We start from the raw sequence: 25,750 nt of genomic DNA on the forward strand, positions 1-25,750 counted from the left end.
GAAAGGCAGCATGAGCTCTGGAATCACATGGACTGCCTAGATAGAAATCCTTGCTCGGAAATGCACTTGGGCAAATCACTAATTTCTCTTCACCTTAATTTCCTCATCTGTCAAATGTAAAAAGAATCCTTTTGTATGGATTCAAGAATTTATTGCCTACAGATCAGAGAAGGGCTGTGCTTCTCACAGTTAACTGGAAGGCAAGAAAAATACAACATAGCTTCTATCATCAAGAAGGTGACAACAAAGGAAGATGGTGGGAGTAGAATGAGCGTCCCAGTCACTGGGTTAAATAACATAACCAAAATAACCTCCTGACTTGAGAGTGTAAGGGATCGATGCATGTGGCACTTCATGTGACACAAGCTTTGGGCCAGATGCTTTACATGGCTTATCTCATTTCATACTCCCAAAAGCCCCGTGAGTTATGTTTTTATATGCACTTCACAGATGAGTAAACTGAGGTTCAGAGACCTTAAGTAAATTGTCCCAAAAGTTGGGCTTCTTTGAATCTTTGTTTCTATTATAGGCTGAATTGCATCTCCCCAAATTCATATGTTGAAGTCCTAACCTCCAGTACCTTATACTATGACTGTGTTTGGAGACAAAGCCTTTAAAGAGGCAATTGTGTTAAATAAAATGAGGCCATTAGGGTGGGCCCTAATCCGATCTGACTGGTATCCTTACAAGAAGAGGAAATTTGGAAACAGAGACACCGAGGATGGGCTAACACAGAGATAAGACCATGTGAGGACACACAGAGAAAGCAGCCACCTCCAAGCTAATGACAGGAATCTCAGCAGAAGTCAAACCTGCTGACACCTTGATCTTGGACGTCTTGCCTCCCAAACTGTAGAAAATAAATTTCTGTGGCTTAATTTCCCTAGTCTACAGTATTATGTTATAACAGCCTACCTACCTCCCCCTTCTAGCATATATTGTACCCTTTCAGCTGGAGGAGAAGAGTACATGATCCCTCAGGGTATGGCTGTAATGATCAAATGCTTCAGATCATGGGACTTAACCTGTGATTCTAGCAGTCTGAGCAGAGCTGGCCCTTCAGCACTATTCTATACTACATCTCAGCTGAGCCTGGTGGGGGACGTGTAGTAACTAACAAGAAAAAAGAAGGAGGGGAGTGTCTCAGAGGGAAAAGCAGAACATGCCAAGACAACGAAGCAAGCAAAAGCATAGCAAGTCTGGAGAACTCGGTTTTTGGCTGGAGCATACACTTCACAAGGTGGAGAAAGTTAATGGGTTTGGGAAGTCAGCACCAGCACACTTTTGGTTTAAGCCTGTATGGAGCTCACAAAGAAACATGTCACCTGTAGTTAAGTTCATGAAGATTACAAGGGTATTCCTACGAAATAGCCCACATTTTGCATGTTTGGTGTGTTTAGGATTTTGTTTACATTTTTTTGATATATAATACTTATTATATAAAATGTCATCCACTTAACAATCCATGATTAAAATTCCAACTGAATAAAAAAAAGAGCCAAACACACACACACACACACACACACACACACACACACACACTAATAAGCACTCTAGTGTCAAAATCTAGAAGTAATCTCACCTACTATAAGTAAATGGAATCTGGGAAAATCAGCGAGTTGGCACCCATGCTTTGCCTTGTCTACTTGTGAGAAGTACAACAGACAGGAGATCCCTTGTCCCTTCACCAGACTTCCCCTTGATTTGGAGGCCCCAAGTCTTCACCAACTACAAAATGACACAGGCACTGCTTTCTGTAGCTGCTAGAGTACTACTGCCCTTTTTTCCCCACCCAAGGATACACACATGCACACTTCCTCACAGACTGCTTTCCTGTACCTATGCAGAAGGCACAACTCCCAGGAATGACAGAGCAGAAAGTTGGGGTGAGGAAGGAGGGCAGGGGTAAACATGGCTGTGATGTCTGCATTTGGTGAGGCATCATTGCTGACATTAAAGTCATGTGGGTTGGAGCAGAGAGAGGGATCCGTGGTAGTTGTATATGCTGAGTGTATCAATTATGACATACATGCCCTGGGTCCCAACCGAGGGCTACCAGGCATCGGTGAGGGTTGTCACTCACTCCTTGACTGCAGGGCTAAATGAGCAGTGAATAGGGCCAAGGGAAAACTATTCAGTTCATCTGCTGGGTTGCGCAGAATGTGAACAGCTCCTCACTTGACAGTGAATAAAGAGAAAAGCCCACTATCAGGCCTAATTTTTAAAAATCCTGCAGACCATGGACAGGTAGGTCATGGCAATCTGGTCGGCTCCAAATAGCAGCGAACTTTGGAAGTGACTTACTCTAAAAACCAGAAAACATTTAGAGAACCTTTGGTGTTCTCTGTAGGCTGTATGGAGCCATGTCCTCTAATGAAACCAATTGGAAAGTAATAAGCATAATGAGATTAAAAGGCTATTAAAACAAAATTTAGAAAAGCCCTAAAGTGAACAGAAGAAATTAGAAAGAACTTGGTAAAATATGTATAGTTTCAAAGAAACTGAAGCTTCAACAGCCGTATTAAGAGGTAATCAGGATTGGAGCACCTGGGTGGCTCAGTAGGTTGAGCGTCTGACTTCAGCTCAGGTCATGATCTCACATTCTATGAGTTTGAGCCCCATTTCAGGTTCTGTTGTGACCGCTCAGAGCCTGGAGCTATTTTGGATTCTGTTTCTACCCTCTCTCTCTCTGCCCCTCCCCTGCTTGCACTCTGTCTCTCGCTCCCTCTCAAAAATAAACAAACATTAAAAAAATAAGTAATCAAGATTGTAACTAGGTGTGTTGATATACATTAACTAGATTAATTGTGATCCTTTCTCTATATATACATATATTGAATCATTATGTTATACACCTGAAACTAATATAACGTTACATATCAATTATATCTCAATAAAAAATAGGAGATAATCAAGGAAACCTGAATATTGCTGGATATTTGATGATATTAGGATATTTGTATTATATTTTTAAGTCAGCAAACTTTCTCTATAAAGGGCCAGGTAGTAAATGATTTAGGCTTTGTGGGTCTACAGTCTATTTCTGCTACTCTGCTATGTCACTATAGCCTGAAGGCAGCCACAAACAACACATGACAAATGGCTGTGGCTGTGTTCCAATAAAATATTATTTTATAAAAAAAAAAGAATCAATAAAAAGGAAAATTAACAGCAGAGAAAATCTAATACATAATGTCAAACTTGAGAGGTTTTCACAAAATCTAGAAAAGAAAAACAGAAGAAAATGAGGGAGGAGAGCAGACATAGACGAATAAGAATAGAAATTGAACCTAAGAGGACTTGGCATCGTGGAAGAAGAAACTAGAAAAACTGAACAAGAACTAACAACAAAAGCCACAGCTGAAGAAACTTTACAGAGATGGGGAAAAAAGAAAAAAACGCTCTGTATACAGATTGAAAGGATTCAGTATGACTAAGCTAAATTAAGGGGAAAAAAAATGTATCCATGTCTATCCTGACAAAAGTTTTGTGTTTCCAGAGACAAAGAATATTATTTAAGGATGCAGGCCAAAAACAAAATAAAACTAAACCAAAGCAAATAAAGGAAAAAATTAATTTTAAATGAACCCAAATCAGACTGACCTCAAACTTCTGCAATAATAAATATCAGAAGACACTGGAGCCGTGTTCATGGGATTCCAAAGGAGAAAAAAAAAACATAACTGAAACCAAATTATATTACATTCACGTGTGAGGCCATATAGCACAATGGTTAAGGGTGCAGGATTTGGAGTCAAAGAGCCTGAGTTTAAATTCTAGCTACCTCACTGATCAGTATGTCCTTGGGCATTTCACTTACACGTTTCATAGGACAGTTGTCTAAATTAAAGGTGAAAATGCACACAAAGTACTCAGAATGCTTACTAAAAGCCATTTGCACTTGGTAACTGCAGTGGAAGTTAGAAGTTGAACTCAGATCTGCCTGAATCTAGAAATGGGCTCACACACCTTGTCTAGTCCTGACCTCTCTGACTCTGCGTTGGGAGTTTGGCACTTGCCTCTGTGATCAGAATTATAGTACCTACAATGGTAACTGGAACCCATTCTCACATTCAAATTGTCAATGGCTCTTTGAAGGTTCCAGGGTAATGTAAAGACTATGGAAGAAAGAAAATATTTTATTAGAAGGAACTTAAGGTTTTCATTGGTCACATAAATCCTATACACCACTTAAATCAGGCGGTGTCCAGTTTCAGTGCTGACAAAATTTTCTCACAGTCTCCTCCTCTTCCTCTCAGCACCATTCAAGAAGGGGCAGGAGAGTTTCTGGTGCCATTTGACCCAAATGCCTTTTCTCATATTTGATAGCTTCTAACAGCTCTGAAGAAGAAATGTACAATGAGGAAACATCAACGGAACTAGGATTCTGTTGTTGTATTGTTGTGGCTGTTTTTCAAAGGGTCAGAAGATACAGTAGGCAGAAGCCTGGCTCTCCTAAGAGGAGAGAATTGCAACAGGCATAGAAGACAGGAGTTTCTTTTATTGTAGTTCACCTTCAGATCTGTGCTAACATCAGATCTTTGCATGATTATCGATATTTCTCGAGAGTGCTGCTTCTCCAGCTGCAGAGCGCCTCAGCAGTTGATAAAGTCATCAGCTTATCTGGTTTGTGGTGCTGCATACCTATGCCTTATCTATTCTTGTGCCCAAAGTGACAGGAAGGTCTAGAAGCTTTACTTTCTATACCAACCATAGACCTTTTCTGATCTGCGATGTCGTGTATAGGGAAAGTTTTATGAGGTATAAGCAAAACAGACCAGTTGCATGTCTAATGAATCATTTTTTATCTTATTGTCACGTGACATTAGACCACTTCTAGAAAATCCAGGGCTTCTGTATCTCACAACTTACTCTTTATATTTGCTTGACTTCTGATGGACGAGGAGATAAAAATTCTTACCAGGTACAGTTTGGTTGCTAGCAACAGAAACTGCCTTTTGCTAACATAAGCAAAAAGAAATATTTTGAAAGGATATGGTGTTATGCAAAATCTGGGGGGAAATAAAAGTTTGGAAAAAAACCAGAATCCCAATTTTTTTTGAGAGAGAGAGGAGGGAAGGAGAGAGATAATGAGCAGGAGCAAAGGGAAAAGAAGAGAGAAAATCTTAAGCAGGCTCCATGCCCAGCACAAAGCACGATGTGGGGCTCGATCTCACAACCATGAGATCATGACCCAAGCCAAAATCAAGAGTCAGACACTTAACCAACTGAGCCACCCCGGCGCGCCCAGAACGAAAAATTAATGAGAGATACAGGGACAGAGAATGGGAGAGAGGGAGGAAGGTAGGGAGGGATGAATGGAGAAAGTGATAAATAGAGATTAGACAAGGTGAGTCACAACATTGGCTAGGGTAGGGTATGGGACATTGATTATAGTCCCTCACCCCAGGGAAGAATATATTTGTATACAAATGGAGGGTGGGTGTTAGGCAAGCAAATACACGTGACTTTCACTACCAACGTGTTCCAAAGTACTTACCAGCCTTAAATGACTCTCTGTCACATGCACGTATATTGCTTAATGCAGTTTCTGCTTGGGGATTTCACTAAATGTTGTCTATTTGCACTCAGCACCCACTTCTAACCCCTCCTATGTTTTTTTTTCCTGTATTGCAATACTTCCCACTCCCGGGAAGGCTACAAAAGAATATTTGACACCAACCTTCTGGAATTGATTTAAGTTCCATCTGTGAGATGCAACCGCATGAGATTTGAAAGGCAGAAGGGGCGGGGAGGGACATTTTAAATATTTATTTTCCTGCAGTAGTAGCCATGCCAGACCCTGGCAGGCATCAGTTTTTCCAGCAGCCAAAATGGACCTTGTACTGCCTAGTCACCAACCTCACAGTCACGGGCAACTGAGACATCAGTCAGAATTTCCTCAGGACTACATCTGCTAAAGCCTGATCCTGAGCAGAACAGTAGATGCTGACCTCCACTCTACTGAGCCTGCGATAATTTTGTAAGCACCCATTTTCCCATATGAAAGCCCTTTCTAGTAGAGACACCTGAAGTAGTTTCTGTGTCCTGAATTACACCATGAACGATACAGGTATCAAAAGGCTCCCTCAATATCACTATCAACATAAACTTTGACATTTATTGCACATTTCTTCCAGAGCTTCTGCATTGACCACCAATACTATGTGCTTTTTTTTTTCCCTGCACAGATGGCAGAATTTTGTTGAACTGTTGAGTAAAGCATCCTCCGATTTGCCACATGATTTGCCTACAGGTGAGTTGGGTTACTTTGTTCCTTGAGAGACACCCGCCACCCCCCTCATTTCCCACAGCTACTCTTGACTCTCCAGCTTTGCTGCGGTGGTTTGCTTGTTGGCTTTCGTCTCACTGCTCCCAGAAAAGTAAATGGCTCACCAGTGAAGAAAAGGCAGGAGTCAGAATTGCCTCACTGGCTATTCTTGTAGGCCAGTTGGGTCATAAAAGGCATAGTCCTTCAGGTCTTGTTATATCATGAAACATTCTCTAGTGATAGCCCTTTAAGATGGATAAGGCACACTTATACAAGTTGACATTATTTATTAGAATTCCTAAGGGCACAACCCCTTAGGTCTAGGAATCCTTCGGCTAGGTACTTACCCTAACTGCATCTCACAAAAAAATAAATAAAGTAAAATAAAATAAAATAAAATAAAATAAAATAAAATAAAATAAAGCCTATTGCAATATTTTTTGGTAAATGCTTCTAAAAATGGAAACACAAAAAAACATTTTTTTAATAAAAAATAAGAATGGAAAACAATGAAAAATCCTTTCAGGGACAATTTAATTAAATTACAGTCGATGCAATTGATAAAACTACACAGCTGTAAAATAACATGGCTGGCCTAAATACAGGAAGATTTCCAAGACATATTATTAAGTGAAATTATAAAGATGAATTCGGGCAAAATATTTAGCAATTAGCAAGTTTTAAATATGACAGGTGAAAAAATATGCATTGATATTAATCTGCTGTTGCGATTTGTCTATTTACTACATCCATCAACCATTTACTAATTACCTTTTGGATCAAAATACAAGGTACCAAAAGCTTGAAGGGATTGGGGGATTGGCTGCACAAGCATTAGGAGATTCAAAGAGCAAAAAGAGAATGGTGTGTGTAGTTATTTCTGCAACACGGTGCCGTAAACTGGGTTGCTTACAATAACGGAAATCTATTCTCTCACAGTTCTGAAGACTAGAAGTCTGAAACCAAGTAGGGCCATGCTAAAAGCTCTAGAAAAGAGTCCTTCCTTACCTCTTCCTGCTTCTGGTAGCTCCAGGTATTCCTTGGTTTATGGTTGCTTAATTCCACTCTCTGCCTCTGTCTTCTCACCTGGCCTTCTTCCCTCTCCGTCTCTTTCACGTCTCTGTATCTGTATCCCCCTCTCCTGTTTCATATAAAGACATCACTGTTAGTTGGATTTAGGGCTCTCCCTAATCCAGAACAACATCATCTGAACTTGATTACATAAAAAAGACTTCGTTTCCAAATAAGACAACATTAATGGGCACCAGTGGTAGCTGTGTTAGGAGACACAATTCAAAACATGACAGTGGAAGTAACCCAGGTATCAGTAGCTGTAGGAAGCAGCTATCATCCTTAGGGCTAAAGGAACACAGACAAAGGGTACTAATAGCAGGACCTTGGCTAGTATTCCTACCTAGCTGATTCTAGGATCTCCGAGAATATGCCAAGCAGCTAGAGAAAGAACTCTGAAGGAGGTGCCACACAGCTTGTTCTTGGAACGCCACATAGTTTGAATCTCAGTCCTTCACAAATGAGGCTGGTGCTTGGATTTCTGACAGAGCACCATGTGGTCAATACTGGGCCCACTGAATGGGATGTGCTGTAGCTGTTAATCTGAATTTTGAGTTTCCATAGATGATTAGTGCTGAGAATGGTGAAAAGCATGATAGCAATAGCTCTCCCCTGATGCTGGACAGATACTGACTCCAAAACCAGGAAGTTAGTACTTCTACTCCTCTCACATTCCAATCTCCCTCCAAATGTCTACCATTGCTGGAATTCAGCCTAAAGCCAGTGGGCCAGGGAACCTGGGAAATGTAGTTGTAGATCCCCAGCCCACCATTATAGAAAAGAGACAAAAGGAATATGCTAGAAGACAACAGAGTGATCTCAGGTCAGGGTTCATTTTTCATGGTGAAGTATATAACCTCAGAGAATTCACTTTTGTTGAGAAGACAAAACAAGTACATCAAAAGATAACAAATATTGGGGCGCCTGGGTGGCTCAGTCGGTTGAGTGGCTGACTTCGGCTCAGGTCATGATCTTGCGGTCTGTGAGTTCGAGCCCTGCGTCGGGCTCTGTGCTGACAGCACGGAGCCTGGAGCCTGTTTCAGATTCTGTGTCTCCCTCTCTGACCCGCCTCCCCCCCCCCCCCCCCGTTTATGCTCTGTCTCTCTCTGTCTCAAAAATAAATAAACGTTAAAAAATTTTTTTTTAAAGATAACAAATATTTACATTTTTTAATGTTTGTTTATTTTTGACAGAGAGGCAGACAGAGTACGAGTAGGGAAGGACAGAGAGAGAGACACATAATCTGAAGCAGGCTCCAGACTCTGAGCTGTCAGCACAGAGCCCGATGTAGGGCTTGAACTCACGAACTGAACCGTGAGATCATGACCTGAGCCAAAGTAGGACACTTAACTGACTGAGCCACCTAGTCGCCCCTGAACAACAAATATTTAAACCGAACACTCTCTCTTTCCCTAATATAAGCCGGGTCATTTGATGCATCAGTTTGCTACAGTAGCTTAAACAATAGACATTTATTTTCTCGCAGTTCTGGAGACTAAAAGTTCAAAGTCAGTGTCAGCAAGCTTGGTTGTTTTGAGGCCTCTCTCTTTGGCTTGCAGATGGCCTCTTTCTCACTCTATCCTCACATGGTCTTTTCTCTGTGCGTGCACATCCCTGGTGTCTCTGTATGTGCCCAAATTTTTGTTCTTATAAGAACACCAGTTATAAGAACACCAGTTAGATTGGTATCCTCATTGTAATGGCCTGCAATTGAACTAAATCACCTCTTTAAATGGCCTGTCTCCAAATACAGTCACATTCTGAGGAACAAGGGTTTAGGACTTCAACATAAGAATTTGGGGGGACAGAATTTAACCCATAACATATGGCATAGAAAACCGCATAAAAATAAGGGTTGCAGTCACACTTTTACAACTAAATAACCACCTTATATTGGAACTTATTTTACGTATCTTGGACCCATTTTTCTCATCTGTAAAAAGAACAGAAAATGTGAAAGAAATAAAAACCTACCCTACTGCTCTGACAGGGCTAAGTGTGAGTCTAACAAAAGTTTTTAGGCAATGTTGCATTCTGCAGAATGACAGGACTTTGGCAATGCTATTGTGGCATTGTTGTTGTGATGGCCTGTTGCTTACTGAGAAAGTTAATGCCTTGATCTCTTCCCATTCTGTATTGCTAGAGCTATGCTGATAAGTGCTCTTAGGCCCTCAGTGGGGGGAGGGGGGGAGGGGGGTGCATTTTATCTCCCATTTTTCTAGTTCCACAGGTGAGTGTTATGAAAGGAAAGAAGGTACCTTTTAAGAAACTAAAGGCAGCTACTCATTTTGAGTGTGAAGAATTGTGAATTTTCTCATTCCTGGGGCCTGTTTTCATTCAAAGATTCTATAATAACCTATTAAAATGATCCATGTATATATATATGCCTTATATCACAAACTTTATCTCATTTGGACCCACAAGAATCCTATGAACTTGTTTTTTAATGTACACATGATTATCACATAAATACTTAATATCTGTGACTTATGCTAAGATATAGAATGGACTAGTTTACAGCAGACCAAACCTGTTGGCAAGATCAACCCCAAGACTAGATAAAAGACAGAACAGTATTTCTCTGAAAGCTATTATTTGGAATTCAAATTGAATATCGTATAGAAAGGAGAAGAAAAACCTTGGAAGAAGTTAAAATCATATAAAATCTTTAGAATTATTCATACAAAATGTCCAGATTTAATTACAAATAATCAGGAATGATACAAAAGAGGAAATGGATTTTTTAAAAAACTGTAATTAATATATATAAAAAATGGATAAGATGGATAATTTTAGCAAATAAATCTATAAAAGGAATCATATGGAATATCTAGAAGTAAAAAATATAAAAACTAAATTTTAATAACTCAATAGATGAGTTGAACACAAGGTTGGGCATAGCTGAAGAAAGGATTAGTGAACTGGAATATAGTTTGGTAGGAAATACCCATATTGAAGCATGAAGGAGAAATGAGGATAGAACATACAAAAAAGTATGTGAGACATACAGGAAGCAGCAAAAAATCCAGTATACATGTAATGAAGTCACAGAAAGATAGGAGGAAGAGAATAGAGCTGAAGCAATATTTGAAGCAATTATGACTTAGAAATTTCCAGACTTCAAGCCACAGATCCAAGAAATGCTATTAACTCCCATTAAGACAAATACAGAAGAGCTCAGACCCCTCCAGACATGCTACGGTATGAGGTCTAAAATAGTATTTCACAAAAATGAAGTATACCCAAACCGAATTTCTTCACTATGGAGCCTGTGAGTGAGGATGAGGAAGAAAAAGCAGGAAGCACAGAGCAGGGATATAGCAAAGCTGCTAATGGGGGGGGGGAATTGGAGGGAATAGCTGTAGCCTCAGAGGTTCATTGATCCCCTCAAACGTCTCTTGAAGACCTATCACTCAAGATAACACAGAAAAAATGACTAAGAGTTTAATCTCCCTTTTATTATGGAAAAAAATAACCGCAGTAATTCCTACTTAGAACTACTTATAGTTCTAAGAAAAGCCAACTCTGTTGAGACAGTAAAGAGGTTTGGTTTATCTAAATGAAAAGTCTGGCAGCAACAAGAACTATAAGCATGGTTGGATGTAGTCATTTAAACGTTAAAATCCGGGGCGCCTGGGTGGCGCAGTCGGTTGAGCGTCCGACTTCAGCCAGGTCACGATCTCACGGTCTGTGAGTTCGAGCCCCACGTCGGGCTCTGGGCTGATGGCTCAGAGCCTGGAGCCTGTTTCCAATTCTGTGTCTCCCTCTCTCTCTGCCCCTCCCCCGTTCATGCTCTGTCTCTCTCTGTCCCAAAAATAAATAAACGTTAAAAAAAAAAAAAATTAAACGTTAAAATCCAAGATTTGGTTTCTTTCTGGCTCTCTGCTCTGCTGTACATGGTGCTGGCATCATCTTTAGGCTCTACCTGGTGGTGCCCCAACTACTCCAGGCACTTCTTCTGCAGTAACAAAATAGCTATGACAGCTATGCTCATCACATGTTCACAGCACTCTCTTTTGGCCCATCCTTCCCAGAGGAATTTTGCTGGCTGAAAAACCGTAGTGGATGTCTCCACTAGCCTCAGACACTTAGGTTAGATTTTTATGTCCACCTTTGAATCAAGACTGTGATTAGGATGGGGCGCCTGGGTGGCGCAGTCGGTTAAGCGTCCGACTTCAGCCAGGTCACGATCTCGCGGTCCGTGAGTTCCAGCCCCGCGTCAGGCTCTGGGCTGATGGCTCGGAGCCTGGAGCCTGTTTCCGATTCTGTGTCTCCCTCTCTCTCTGCCCCTCCCCTGTTCATGCTCTGTCTCTCTCTGTCCCCAAAAAATAAATAAACGTTGAAAGACTGTGATTAGGATAACCATGATAGTCTTCAACTAACCAGAGGCCAAGCTTAGAGTTGGAACTGGGGTCATTCTTACCAAACCACAGCACCAGGATGGGGGAAGAGTGGTGCCCACCAACCAAAATATTGTTGCTATTACTAGAAAGGGATAATGAAGAGAACAATCACCAGAGAAGAAATGAATGATGGAAGCCAAAATAGTAATAGTAATAATAAATTCCAGTCACCTGCATGGCCCATGAGGCCCTTCAGTTCTGTTAATACTTAACCCACTTCTCTTCCCTTTCCATCCCACATCAACAAGACCCCCCTCTCAGCTATTGCCTGAATGCCTCCCTCCCTTGTGACCTTTTTTGTCTTTATGATAGCTTTCTCCTGAAATGCTCTTTCTGCAGACATTTGCATACCTTTGTCCTTTGTTTCTCAGGACTATTTGAATGTCCCTTCAAGAGGCCTTTGGTGAATTCACTCCCTAAAATAGCAACTGCCAAGACTTTCCAACCCCATAATTGGCTGCAGTTGTGTTTCTAGCACTTATCACTACTTGACATTATTTTTACATATCTATCTGTGTGCCCTCACCACTGGAATGCGCACTCCATGAGAAGATTCTGTCCTGTTCATTGTTGTACCACAGTAAGCATTTAACAATGGCTGTTGAATGAGTGAATGCATTAGAATCCTAGACTTAACGCTACCTCTATTGTCTTAAGCAAGAAACTGAACCTCATGTTGCCTCAGTCTCCTCCTTGGTAAGATGGAGACAATTTCTACCTTGCAGGGTTATTCTTGAGATTGAGTAAGAAAACACATGAGAAATGTCTGACATATATTGAGATATCTGACATATATTAGTTTCCTTCTCACAAAAGTTCATTCACTAGGTCCAATGAGGCCAGAAGTCTTTATTTACATCAGTTGTTTTCTCCTGTGGCTTCACTTTAGAATTACCTAGAGAATTCTTTAGAAGTTCTGAGCTGGGTTCTCACCCCTCGAGATTCTGATTTAATTGGTCTGGTGTGCCGTCCAGACACTGGTAATTTTTAAAGCTCCCCAGGTGGTAGCATATTAGCAGCCAACACTGAAGACCATGATTTCAAGTCATTAGTGGAGGGGGGTGGGGGCAGGGAGGGCTGGCTGTGTGACTATCAGAATCCACTGGAAGCCCTGTAAAACCTGGCCCTTCCAACACCTGGAAATCTCTAGAAGCCAGCTTGGCTTATTTCCTCCAGTACAAATCATCAACTGGCAGACTAGACAGATGGTTATTATTTATCCTTCCTGCTGTGTTAGAAAAAAAAAAAATTAGTTCTGCCTCGGGTTTCTCAAACCATTTTTACATGTGCAAACCATTACCTCTTTATATGCTCATAGGTATTAGAAGGGAGAAAGGGAAACTTGAGAGAGACCAGGGAGACTAGCCTGTATTTTCTTCTAATGTAACTTAGAGAAGTGCAGACACCAGAGAGAAACTGGCCTGGAACAAAGACTAGGTTCTAGCTCTTATACTAAAAGGGATAATGTACGTGAACAGTGCCCAGAAAATAAACAGTGCCCACATCATAATTAATGCTAAGTCTCGTTTTCTGGGGAAATGAGATTTCAGATCATATAATAATGATAACACAATAACAAAGAATAATACCTTGCATGGAGCATCTTCCCCGTGTTAAGTATTTTCTCTCAGTAACTTTTTTCTTTTGAATCGCCACAATATTATTTGCAGACCGCTGGTGTCATGTCCTTTCCACAACTGACAACGTCAGGATCTGAAAGTTTGCGGTTGGTTAAGGGAAGGACCAGGTTTAGCACTCAGGTCTGACACCAAAGTTTATCTTGCCGCCCTTATGCTACGCACTGCTTCCAGAATCCTTTTAACTCTCAAACTTGATCATTCAGAGTAATTGGAACCTTTTCTCACCGGCAGAAAGCTTTTCTTCCACATACTGGGTGAAATAAGCAGGGGCCAGCGCTACTAGGTGATGATGGGTTCCCATGGCAAATTTTCAGCTGATTAAATCGGATCTGCCTCAAAGGGGCTGCCTGAACTGGCTATCATGATTCTCATTAAGCATCTATTAAGTCTTACTCTAGCATCTGGGCTAGGTACAGGGGAATAAAGAAATGAAGAGAAGAAATTCCTCCTCCCATAGGACCTGAAAAGGAATTAGAGGAATAGAACTATATATTCAGTGGCTTTATTTCCTAGGCTCCAAATCAGGGCACCTGGTCCTTCATTTAGTCTAACTGAGTACTTATTCTAATGCTGGGTAATGAAGCTTCAGATATCATGAAGTCACCTTACCTTCATCAAGATACTGAGGGAGAAGATGCGTCATGGCTCACAGGTACAATATTAAAGGTGTAACAAAGGCTTTTTCATCTGAAATGTAAGTTAATTTACATGAGGATCCCTACGTAGGTGCCGCTATTAGTTAACATTTATTGAGCACTTGCTGTGTGCCAGGAGTTTGCTTTACAGTTTCTTTTCTTTTCTTTTTATTTTTAAATATGAAACTTATTGTCAAATTGGTTTCCATACAACAGCCAGTGCTCATCCCAACAGGTGCCCTCCTCGATGCCCATTGCCCACCCCCATCAGCCCTCAGTTTGTTCTCAGTTTTTAAGAGACTTTATAGTTTCTAGTTCGTTTAATCTTCACACTAAACTCTCCAGCTTTTACAGAAGTGGGGACTGAGACACAGTGGTGACAAGGAACCTGCCCAGGGCCACGCAGCTGATAGAGACAGGAGCCGGGACTCCAACCCAAGACCAGAGCCTCCACTCTCCACCTTTCTGTGCAATGTATTGATTGAACCATTTTTGTTGAAAGTAGTGAGACCCCACTCAGGAACAACAGCTATTTGCTAATGGCATATTTGAACAACGCACTAAACATCGAAGCTGAAGTCCCCAGAAATCTGTACTGTGTGGTCGTCGCATGGATTTGTGAAACAAATGAGTGAGTCACCCAGTGTGATGGAAGCGGCTAGTGATGAATGGATGATACACACAATAAGCCTAAGAGGATTTCAGCAGAAGAGCCTCGTGTCTTTTTCCTGCATCCTAAGGAAGTTTCTTCTATTCGTGAAGGCAGCAGCCTGAGCAAGTAGTTTCTGGGCAGTGGAACTCCCTGGGTTAGGAATGATGTCCAAACCTCTTCCTGTACAGCACTTCTGAACACTGAAAGGAGCAAGGAAGGCAAAGCTTTTACTGGAGCCTTGAGGCACACACCTGCGTGGAGAGAGGGGCAGAAGTTCCTGCTTCTCTGTAAAGAGGCAGAACCATGAAAGGAGGGCCCTTGCCACTCTCCAAGCTGCAAAAGCCCTCCTGATTCAAGGCAGCGCTATGGGCTGTTGTCTCTGCTTATCTGAAGGAATCTGCCCAGCATCACCACAAGCATCACTTTTACCTGGAAACTCCTATTCACCCCTCAGGTCCCCAGTTTATGTGTACCTTCCTCCAAGGAGCCTTCTCATATCCTCCACCGCTCTCACCACTACCTCAATATATGTTCAAATATTTTCACATTTTCCTTTGTTGTGTTTCTGGTAGTTTGTAACTGAATAATAACTTGGAGCATCTGCTTCCCTTTCGTGAGCTCCATCAAGGCAGCTACCGGATCTCTTTTTTTTTTTTTTTAACGTTTATTTATTTTTGAGACAGAGAGAGACAGAGCATGAATGGAGGATGGTCAGAGAGAGGGAGACACAGAATCTTAAACAGGCTCCAGGCTCTAAGCTGTCAGCACAGAGCCCGACGCGGGGCTTGAACTCACAGACCGCGAGATCATGACCTGAGCCGAAGTCGGCGGCTTAACCGACTGAGCCACCCAGGCACCCCTGGATCTCTTTTATCTACCAGTAGATCCCTAGCACCCAACACAGTGCCAACCCCATAACAGAGCTTCAACATTCTCTTTGCCTCTGTAGGTATGTGTATGTACTAAAATGAAGAGGCCAAACTAAACCCTTCGGTTTTTTTCTTTCTTGTCCAGGAAAGAAAGCAAAAGAAACCTCTGCCACTACCATGCAGGCTGAAGCTGCTAAGATATCTCAAGGCAGAACAGAACATATGGTATGCACCTGGCTACCCAGAGCTTGGGGAAGGGCTTCAATGATCCTTGGCCCTCTATTCTCTGATGCTGGGTGGGGCCCTCCCTTCTGGGTTTTTGATTTCCACCCAACACCTTGATGTCAGGCTATCTTTGACTTTGAGACTCTCTTCCAACAGAGGAGGGAGGAAGAACTCTGAGAGCGTGGGTTGGTTCCTGTCCCAGCTGGTACGCACACAGATCTCTCTCAACACGAGGTGAAGGGCCTGCCATCTGCCCCCAAGAAACTGGACTTGTAGCATGGATACAGGTGTCCTTCCAAAGCCTGTGACCAATCCACCAACTGCCATCAAAATAAAAGATGGTTATGAGACCTATTTTAACATCTTAAGTCCAGCTTCCAGAAACTGAGGGTGACCTTTTCCCCAGACATCACATTTTAAAATGTAATGGGCTCTTTGATTTAAAAAAAAAAAAAAATCTGGCAAGCAGTTAAAATCCGCTTTAATATTCCCAGCACTTAGCCAAAAGAAGATGCAGACAGAATTGAAAAACAGCCTGAGTTTTTCTGTTGTTGTTGTTTTTTAAATGCCCGGATTAGAACATAATTCATCTTAAAATGACGGGAGGCCTCTTCATGCACTTCACACTTTGAAATATTTTAGAAAATAGTATCCATTTTGGCAAGCCTCTTGCCACGCAAGAAACAACAGCAAATGCTTTTCTCCTTGAGTGTTAAGTCTGTTGTGAATAAGATTATAAAAAATATACTTTGCTCTTTTATTTTGCCTCTTGTTTGAGGATTTTGCTGCATTTCTGCAATAACTGATTCTTCTCACATTCCTGTATAAGCAGCATTCACTGCCCCCATTTTTAGGGAGTGAAATTGAAGCAGAAGTTTGGTAAAGCAAATTTCCTATTTTCCCAGAGAAAATTGTGTCTTCATCCCCTTACTCATTCAGTAAACATGTCTTTAGAACCAAGTATGTGCCAAGCCACTAACAAGACCTTGACGATCCACAAATGACTACCTCACAGACCCGGTCTCTAGAACTCTGGTAGAAGAGAGAGACACTGTAACAATCACAATATCCTGGAATAAGTGCTGGGATGGATAAAGGGGCTACAAAGAATCACCCCTCAATCCACCTGGAGCTTTGGGGAAGGCTTCCCACAAGAAGTGAAATATGTGTTGGGTCTTGCAGGATGCGTAGAAGTCCAACCAATCAAGGCATAAGTGGTAAGAAGGGCTTTTACAACAGAGAGAATAGTGTGTATAAAACATAAAGGCATTATTTTTTTTCTGGATTTATGTGGCTGGAAAAAGATGAGAGAAAAAGATGCATACATAGGGCCGAAAGAAAATAAACAAGGACAAGAACTTGGATGGCCTTATGTGCCAAGTAAGGAATTTGGAATTGATCCTGATAACATGGGACTAAAACAGTATAGGATGTGTTACTTGTTGGGTTGAGCCTAATTCGGGTCCATACAAATCCCCCCTTTCCCTGCCTTTAGTGGTCAAAGAGACTGTTGAACTATCTGAAGAAATACAAAGTTATTTTAAACCAGTTTCTCAGATCCAATGACCTCTTTGAATTCTCTACAATCATCCACCAAACTCTATGCATGTGTGCCTTTAGCTGGGTAGATTATCTAAAGTGTTCATCAGATTTCTAAAGTGGTCCAAGGCTCTAAAAAGTAGAGTCCTGTTTATTTACTTCATGAAAACTTTCAGCTGTTTGTTAACACTGATTTTATCGGGCAGTGGCTACTGCTTAGCCCTCTGCCATCTTCCTCCTGTGAGGCTCCAGCCTGGATTCCTGCGGTCCCCTCTCCCCTTTCCTCCCTCACCCCCTTCCTCTCCCTGGCTCCACCAGGCACTCAGAGCTTTCTGAAGAGAAATGAGCACCGGTCAGACAAATATATATATATATATATATATATATATATATATATATATATATATATATATATATCAAAGAGGAATTCTTTTATATTAATCTCTTAAAATTTGCTGGTTGCTGGTCATCCATATGGGTTCAATTTCATATAGCATTCTATTATTGCAAACAAACCAATTCTTCATATTCCCCAGCAGCAGCTTAATCCATGTTTGTTAACAAACTCAAAACTTAGTTCCTTACTGCAATTTTTATTTTTTAGAGCTTTGGGATTTTCACAGCTTGTATATGAGAAGTTTGAGACAAAGGTACAAAACTGGAGAAATTCAGATACTTGAAAATTGGGGGAAGCACAGATATTATACCAAAGGTAGAGGAATGATTCTATGGCAAATTAGTTAAGATTATTTGGATTGCAATTAATAGAACCAACTCTAACAACGAAATATACTGAAAGGGTAAACAAGCATATTATGCTGCCTAAGGATAGAACTGTAACAGTGTGCCCAATTCAGGGACTTGGACATCATGTCTTCCTATATTTTTTTCTCTTCTCTCTGCCATCAACTTCCTACCCTCTGTCTATCTATCCTTCTGTCTAACTATCCATTTATCTGTCTTTCTCAACAGACCATCTTTTTTGCATTTCCAATACACTGAGTGGAAAATCTGCTGCAGTTCCTACCTCCCACACAGAATGACTCTGTTTTTCTATCTCTCTGTCTTTAGCTCTCACAAATAGTTCCCCAGTCACTGGAAAGTGTGTTTATTGGCCCATTTTGCATTATTAGATGCCTCGTCCTGCACCATGCATGTAGATACATGGTAATTCTCTCCACAACCATGTAGATAGACAAGATGGGCAATTCCTGGAAAAGTGGGGTTGATCAGATGAAACAATAGATGCCCACTCTCTGTCTTCACGATAAGTGACAGAATGTCTTACATGGCATGGCGGGGACTCATTTGTCTACCTGTTCTAAAGGCATCTCTATTTTGTGCAGGGCGCGGGGTTAGAACACCACAAAGAGCTGGACATGACCTCTGCACCCTCCTCCTAGTCTTGTGTCTACCATTGACAGTCTGATCTTAGTAAGTCACTTCTATTCCCTGGGCTGCTCCTTCCTTTCTTAAATGAATAGGACAGACAGATCGCAGAGGTGATTTATGCTTTGTTAAAATGAGCCCAGGAGCCTAAGATCATATCAGTGTGGTTTCAATCACTTTTCGTCAAGAATCTCACACTCATGATGCAGAAGTTTTCCCACCAAGAAATTATAAGCATTGCCTGAAGCCCATCCCCTCGTGTAACCCCACTAGTATAAAATAGAGTAGGATGTCATGAAATGTCTCAGTTACAAAAACCTTTGTTTTGTGTAAATCAGAAATGTAAACTGAATGAAAGTCATGATTTCACTCTTCTCTTAAAACATACACACACACACGCACTCAACATAGTAGTTTATATCCAGCAAGAATTGGCAGATATGGTCCTATGGCACTGAGGATTTGAAACACATCCTCTAGCTTTACAAAGCCAGACCTTGCAATAAATCTTGCTAGCTGTGTGGCCTCATCTTTGGCCAAGAGACTGGAGGAGCTCTTTGTGGTGAATGTATTGCCAGTGAGATGCCTGTGTTGTTTTGGTAGAAAATTCCAGAAGAGAAGCTGCAACCAGAAAACGCTCCTGCTGAGATTTCAGCCCCCAAAGATCCCCTGAAAGCTTTGAAGGTCAGGCCAATCTCACAGCCTTTCGTGACTCCAATGATGAAGAACGAGCCTGAAGAATATGAGACATGGATTGACAGGTTCAGGAAGCTGGAAAATGCCCTCTACCTGTGTGACCTGACTAATACAGGTGAAGTGGGACGCTTACAGTGGATACACCTTTCTATTTGTATTCTAGTCTGGAAGTGGACACCTCCTTCTCTCTCACTTCTTACCAAGTACAGTTTGTATAGAAACCACGTGCACTGGCACTGGGATCACAAGCAGGAAATACAAAGATGAATCAGAATCAGACGTGAATCACCCACCAGTTTGCTTACAGTCTCTTGTGTCTTTGATCCTCCTCCATCAACTCCTGGAGTCCAACCCATAATCCAATCTTGTAAACTCCTGGCTGAAACCTTCAGCGTGCCCACTGGCAGGCTGAACTCCAAACTCCTTAGCAAGGCAAAAGCTGGTTCTGTCCACCTGACCAGTCTCTTCTCCTTCAACTCATTATTCTCTCAGCATATCCTACCCTGTCATAATGAAGAACTTGTCTTCCTCAAACACGCTATGCTTTCCCCTGTGGCTGCTCTTTTTCTAACCCTATGCCCAGTCTGAGCGTCCACCTCTCTTCTTCCTACCTTACCCACTGCCAACTCCTCATCTTGTCCGCCTGGCTAGCTCATGCCTAAACATGTTTTATGTTAGAACTCAGGCTTTACTCCTCTGAGACTCCCGGGATTTCCCCAAGAAAGATCTAGGCCAACCTTTATCTGGCCTCCTAGACTTCTTTAACAACCATTATCCTGTTTGATATATTGTATTTTTTTTATCTGGAGACTTACTACAATATCACCAGTAGACTATATTCCTTTTTTAGCTCTAGTACCTTGCATAATTCTATTCAACTTTTTAATTTTTTTTAATGTTTATTTATTTTTGAGAGACAGAGCACAAGTGGGGGAGGGGCAGAGAGAGGGAGACACAGAATCTGAAGCAGGGTCCAGGCTTTGAGCTGTCAGCACAGAGCCCAACGAAGGGCTCAAACCCCGCAAAATGCAAGATCATGACATGAGCTGAAGCCGGACACTGAACCAACTGAGCCACCCAGGCACCCTTATTCAACTTTTTTTTTTTTTGAGGGAACAAATAAATGAATATAAATACATAAATAAATCCAAGATGGAAGGTGATAAATACCATTACAGTGTGCTATGTCAGCATTCAGAGAAAGGCGAATTCCTTCCTAGTGAGGTGATCTGGGAAGGTTATGCTAGTGTGAAATTAACCGTTAAGGATAAAGCACAGTTTACGTACAAAGGAATGAAATAGACTTTTCTGGCAAAAGTGCGAGTTACCCAAGCAAAGCGTTATGTGTGAAGCTCAGTGTCAGAAGTTTGGGTTGGAAAAAAGACAAGGGCTATTAAGAAGAATGTTACATGATAAAGGTAGAAAATATAAGATTCTAGCTCCAAGAAGATCTTAGACGCCAGACCAAGGAATTTGGATTTAGATCAAAGGGAATGAATAGCACTGAGAGTTTCTAAGCAGAGAACTGGTATGATGAAGTCGTATCTCAGAAAGACCCTCAATGGCTACGTGCAGATTTGAGGAGAAACTGAAAGCAGGGAAAGGAGAAAGGAGGCTATTGCAATGTCCTAGTGAAAATGAAGGCCAGATCAAGGTCAGAAGCCTGGAGAATGGAAAAGAGGGAGCAGATAGAAAAGCACCTGGACTGAAATTATTGTACTTAATTACATTCTGTGTTCATGATGAGTTAGCATATTATATGTGGAGCCTAAAGATATGGAGCTCAGGGGCGCCTGGGTGGCTCAGTCAGTTGAGCGTCCGACATCAGCTCAGGTCATGATCTCACAGTTTGTGAGTTTGAGCCCTGCATCGGGCTCTGTGCTGACACCTCGGAGCCTGGAGCCTGCTTCAGATCCTGTGTCTCCCTCTCTCTCTGCCCCTTCCCTGCTCATACTCTGTCTCTGTCTCTCTCAAAAATGAACAAACGTTAAAAAAGTTAAAAAAAAAAAAAGATATGGAGCTCAGAGAAGTAGAGAGCACAACGGCGGTTGCCAGGCAAAATGGGAGATGTTGATCAAAGGGTACACACTTTGAGTTATAAGATGAATGAGTTCCAAGGATTTGATGTTCTGCATGAGGACCCTAGCTAACAATGCTGTATTGTATACTTGAGAATTGCTGTGAGAGTAGAGCTTTAATATGCTCACCACCACAGTAACAACCACAATAAAATGGTAATTGTGTGTGATAAAGGATACATTAACTGACCTTAAGGTGGTAAATATTTCCCAATAGATACATGTATCACATCATCATATTGTACACTTTAAACTTATACAATGGTAGGGGTGCCTGGGTGGCTCAGTCGGTTAAACGTGTGACTTCAGCTCAGGTCATGATCTCGCAGTCCATGAGTTCGAGCCCCGCGTCAGGCTCTGTGCTAACACCTCAGAGCCTGGAGCTCAGATTCTGTGCCTCCCTCTCTTTCTGCTCCTCCCCCGTTCATGCTCTGTCTCTCTCTGTCTCAAAAATAAACAAACGTTCAAAAAATTAAACTTATACAATGGTATATGTCAATTATATCTCAACAAAAGAAATAGCAGATGCATTAGTACTCTCTAGAAGTAATCGTGTAACAGTAGCCATGCGTGTATTTTCATTCACTGTGTGTTCTTGTTTCATTTTGTTTTGAATTTCCAAATCACTTAACTCTAGACCACATAAAGTGTAATTACCATATAATACCCAAGGACTTCAAAGAATTCTACCAAAGAGAGGGGGAGAAAAAAAAATTAATGAAAAACTAATCTAGCTGAATTAGAAAATCATTTATTAAACGTGTTATCAGCCCAGCACTTTGTTAGAGGCTGGACCAGAAGGAAAACCAGAAAGGATAAGACATGGTATCTGGGGGCACCTCAGTGGCTCAGTAGGTTAAGTGGCCAACTTCAGTTTAGGTTACGATCTCACAGTTTTTGAGTTCTAGCCCTGCATCAGGCTCTGTGCTGACAGCTCAGAACCTGGAGCCTGCTTCTGATTCTGTGTCTCCGTCTTTCTCTGCTCTTCCTCCAGCCTGCCAATGTCTCTCTCTCTCTCTCTCTCTCTCTCTCTCTCTCTCTCTCTCTCTCTCTCTCAAAAATAAATAAACATTAAAAAAAAAAAAAGACATGGTCTCTGGCCTCAAGGAGCTTTTAGGTCTGACACCAAGACTAAGAGTAGTTAAATGCTGAAAAACAAACATCTTCAAGGACAACATATAGTAAAGCATCATAATTGAAGACACAAGAGTTAGAGTCCAAGGAAAAGAGAGAAGAGATGAAAAGAAGCTCATCATCTAATGTGAGCTGAGTATTCAGAGAGGGTTCCATGGAAGAGAGAGCTTGAGTGATCCTCCCAGAGAGAGAAGCTTTAGATAACTGGGGAGGATGTTCTGAGTTGAAACCATCTTCCACAAAGCTTAGAAGATTTCTATTGGATTGGATAGTGAAGTTGAAACCCTACTGTGAATCCCAAGTCCTAGGATAATCCTCTACCCAGTGTCCACCAAATGTTCAACCAGAGCAGAGCACAACAAAAGCTAAGATGGATAATTTACAGATGATACTGGAGAAAAGGAGATTAAAAGGCTACTGAAAGGGTGCCTGGGTGGCTCAGCTAGTTAAGCTCTTGACTTCGGCTCAGGTCATGATCTCATGGTCGGTGAGTTCAAGTCCCGCATTGGGCTCTGTGCTGACAGTGTGGAGCCTGCTTGGGATTCTGTCTCCCTCTCTCTCTCTGCCCCTCCCCTGCTTGCTCTCTCTCTCTCAAAATAAATAAAAATACATTTTTTTAAAAAAGCCATTACTGAAATAATCATGAGCCTAGGTATTCATAACTAGAGTGGTGATGGGGTTACAAACAAAAATAAACAAACAAAAAAACATCAGGTGGAGAGAGAAGACATTTCTAAAGAAACAAATGCTAAGTTGCAGTGAAGGATGATGGATCATAAACTCGGTTGCTAAAAGACTCCCCAATGGCTGGGACCTTTCTCATACTTCTGAACTCTTCTGAGGAAAAACAGAGTTTTGTTGACTTTGGAGGCAGACTCCAGCAGATTTGAAATGCCTCTCTCATGGCCTCTTCACTATTTATGCCTGTTTTCTCTGTTTCTATGAAATTCATTAGTTCCTTGTCAGCCAGGGAATGTGTCAGCCTGATCTGGGAACATCTAAAACTATCTTTAATGAGGAAAGAGGATTAACTGAGGTCATTTCATTGGTTTATTAACCACAGTATTTAGCTGACCACCACAGCCTCAATCTAGACACTGAGCAGATGATACCTACTTTGCCTATTGATGAATCAGTGTTCTTTATTATGTGCAAGGAAATATGTAGGCCAGGGTGTTCTTCATTCAGGGTGAAGACAGACCATCCATCATCAAATTAGTGTTTCTGGGAACCTACTTTGTGCTTATTTTCTAACAGGGGTTGTCAAGAAAATATCCTTGAAGAGGAAGAATAAGAAATGACTGTGAATAACTGGTCGTGTTTTCTAAAGAAAAAAGGGTGGTTGGGATAAATGTTTGAGTGAATGGTAGATTTGGAATTTTCCCAATGAACTGAAGGCTAGATAGAAAACGTTTTCACGTTCAAGGAGGCAGAATGCAATGAGAGACCTCAAGGACATTCTTTGCATGAGTCTGGACTTTGCACGCACTGAATCACTAACTCCTCACATCAACCACATGCTGAAGGCATTAATGTCCTTATTTGCGGAGGAAAAAGCCAACCTCAAAGTGGTAAAAGAATAGCCAGTGGGGAGTTGAGCCATAATTCAAACCCAGTTCTATTGGACTTCCCACTACACTAAACTCCCATGACACACCAGAAAGAACATGAGGTTTTGCTTGTTGCTTTGTTGGTTGTTTCTTTGTTTGTTTTTACCAGAAGACTTAGATTCAACTCCAGATTTTACTAATTGCTGCGCCCTGGAAGCCAGTATGTATATATATATCCTCTGAGCCTGTTTCTTTATCTATAAACTAAGACTGTTAATAATAAAACATACCTCGGGGCGCCTGGGTGGCTCAGTCGGTTGACTGTCCGACTTCACCTCAGGTCATGATCTCACAGTTCGTGAGTTTGAGCCCTGCGTCAGGCTCTGTGCTGACAGCTCGGGACCTGGAGCCTGCTTCGGATTCTGTGTCTCCCTCTCTCTCTGCTCCTCCCCTGCTCACACTCTATTTCTCTCTCAGAAATAAATAATGATTTTTAAAAATTTAAAAAAATAAAATAAAATAATAAAACATACCTCCCCAGATTTGAGAAAGGATCAAATTACATTTGAGAGTTCTTTGTAAACTGTAGAATAAAGTAGATGTTAAAGGAAGTCTTATTATTTCTTTTATTTTGGTTCTGGTGGGACAAGAACAGGTTTTCAACCCTAAGATAGATTGTAAGGGTTATTTTATGCAGCTGTCCTAGGCATCCCCTAATGACAGTAAATTAGACAGATACAAATTTCAGTCAATGGACTCTTGTTTGACACTAGGAATCTTCTACCAATGGTAAAGCTCAGAAGATAGCAGAAAATGTCCCCATGCACACCAGTGGTGATTTCTAGATGTATTTTTTAACATTACTTAAAAAAAAATTTTTTTAACATTTACTCATTTTTGAGAGTGAGAGAGACAGAGCATGAGCAGGGGAGGGGCAGAGAGAGAGGGAGACTCAGAATATGAAGCAGGTTCCAGGCTCCGAGCTGTCAGCACAGGGCCCAACGCGGGGCTTGAACTCACGAACTGTGAGATCATGACCTGAGCTGAAGTCAGACGCTTAACCGACTGAGCCACCCAGGCACCCCTTAACATTACTTTTAATTTGTGATTAAAATATAAACTAAATTGTGTATTTTTAAAAAAATTTTTTATTAAGATACATTCTTATATATTTCAAATAATGTTGATGATATAACTATTATAATCATCTTATAATTCTTGCAATAATGAGTGATTAATAGTTCTGGGCACCGTTCTAAGCTTTCATTATTTTACTGGTTTTTATACAGTTTAATTATCCCTATTTTAAAGTTGAGGAAACTGAGGCTCAAAAAGTTAAAATACCTTCCCCGGCCAGACACTTATTCCAAAGTCCATGACTAATAATTCCAGAGGCAGAATATGAGGAAATGTCTTGAGGGATCCAACCTAGACCAGACCAAGAACAGCCACCCAATCCAGAGAACTGCAAAGATGCAATTGGCCAACTCAAAGAAAATTATTTCTGCCAAGATCAACATTCTAATAGAAGAGATAGACAATAAACAAACAGAGAGAGGATGGGACAGGACAGGACAGAACTAAACAGAACGAATAGA

The 25,750-nt window shown here is 41.3% G+C and overlaps 1 protein-coding gene across 1 annotated transcript in view; it reads left to right on the plus strand.

The window, feature by feature from the left end:
• Nucleotides 1-25,750, plus strand: part of CC1H1orf87 (chromosome C1 C1orf87 homolog) — an 80,787-nt gene that overhangs the window by 52,804 nt on the left and 2,233 nt on the right. The window contains 3 exon segments of the mRNA XM_047872135.1: nucleotides 6,192-6,256; nucleotides 15,687-15,766; nucleotides 19,298-19,505. Of these exon segments, the coding sequence (XP_047728091.1) occupies nucleotides 6,192-6,256; nucleotides 15,687-15,766; nucleotides 19,298-19,505 (353 nt within the window).

This window comes from Prionailurus viverrinus, chromosome C1, assembly GCF_022837055.1.
Source record: "Prionailurus viverrinus isolate Anna chromosome C1, UM_Priviv_1.0, whole genome shotgun sequence".
Lineage (NCBI taxonomy): Eukaryota > Metazoa > Chordata > Mammalia > Carnivora > Felidae > Prionailurus > Prionailurus viverrinus.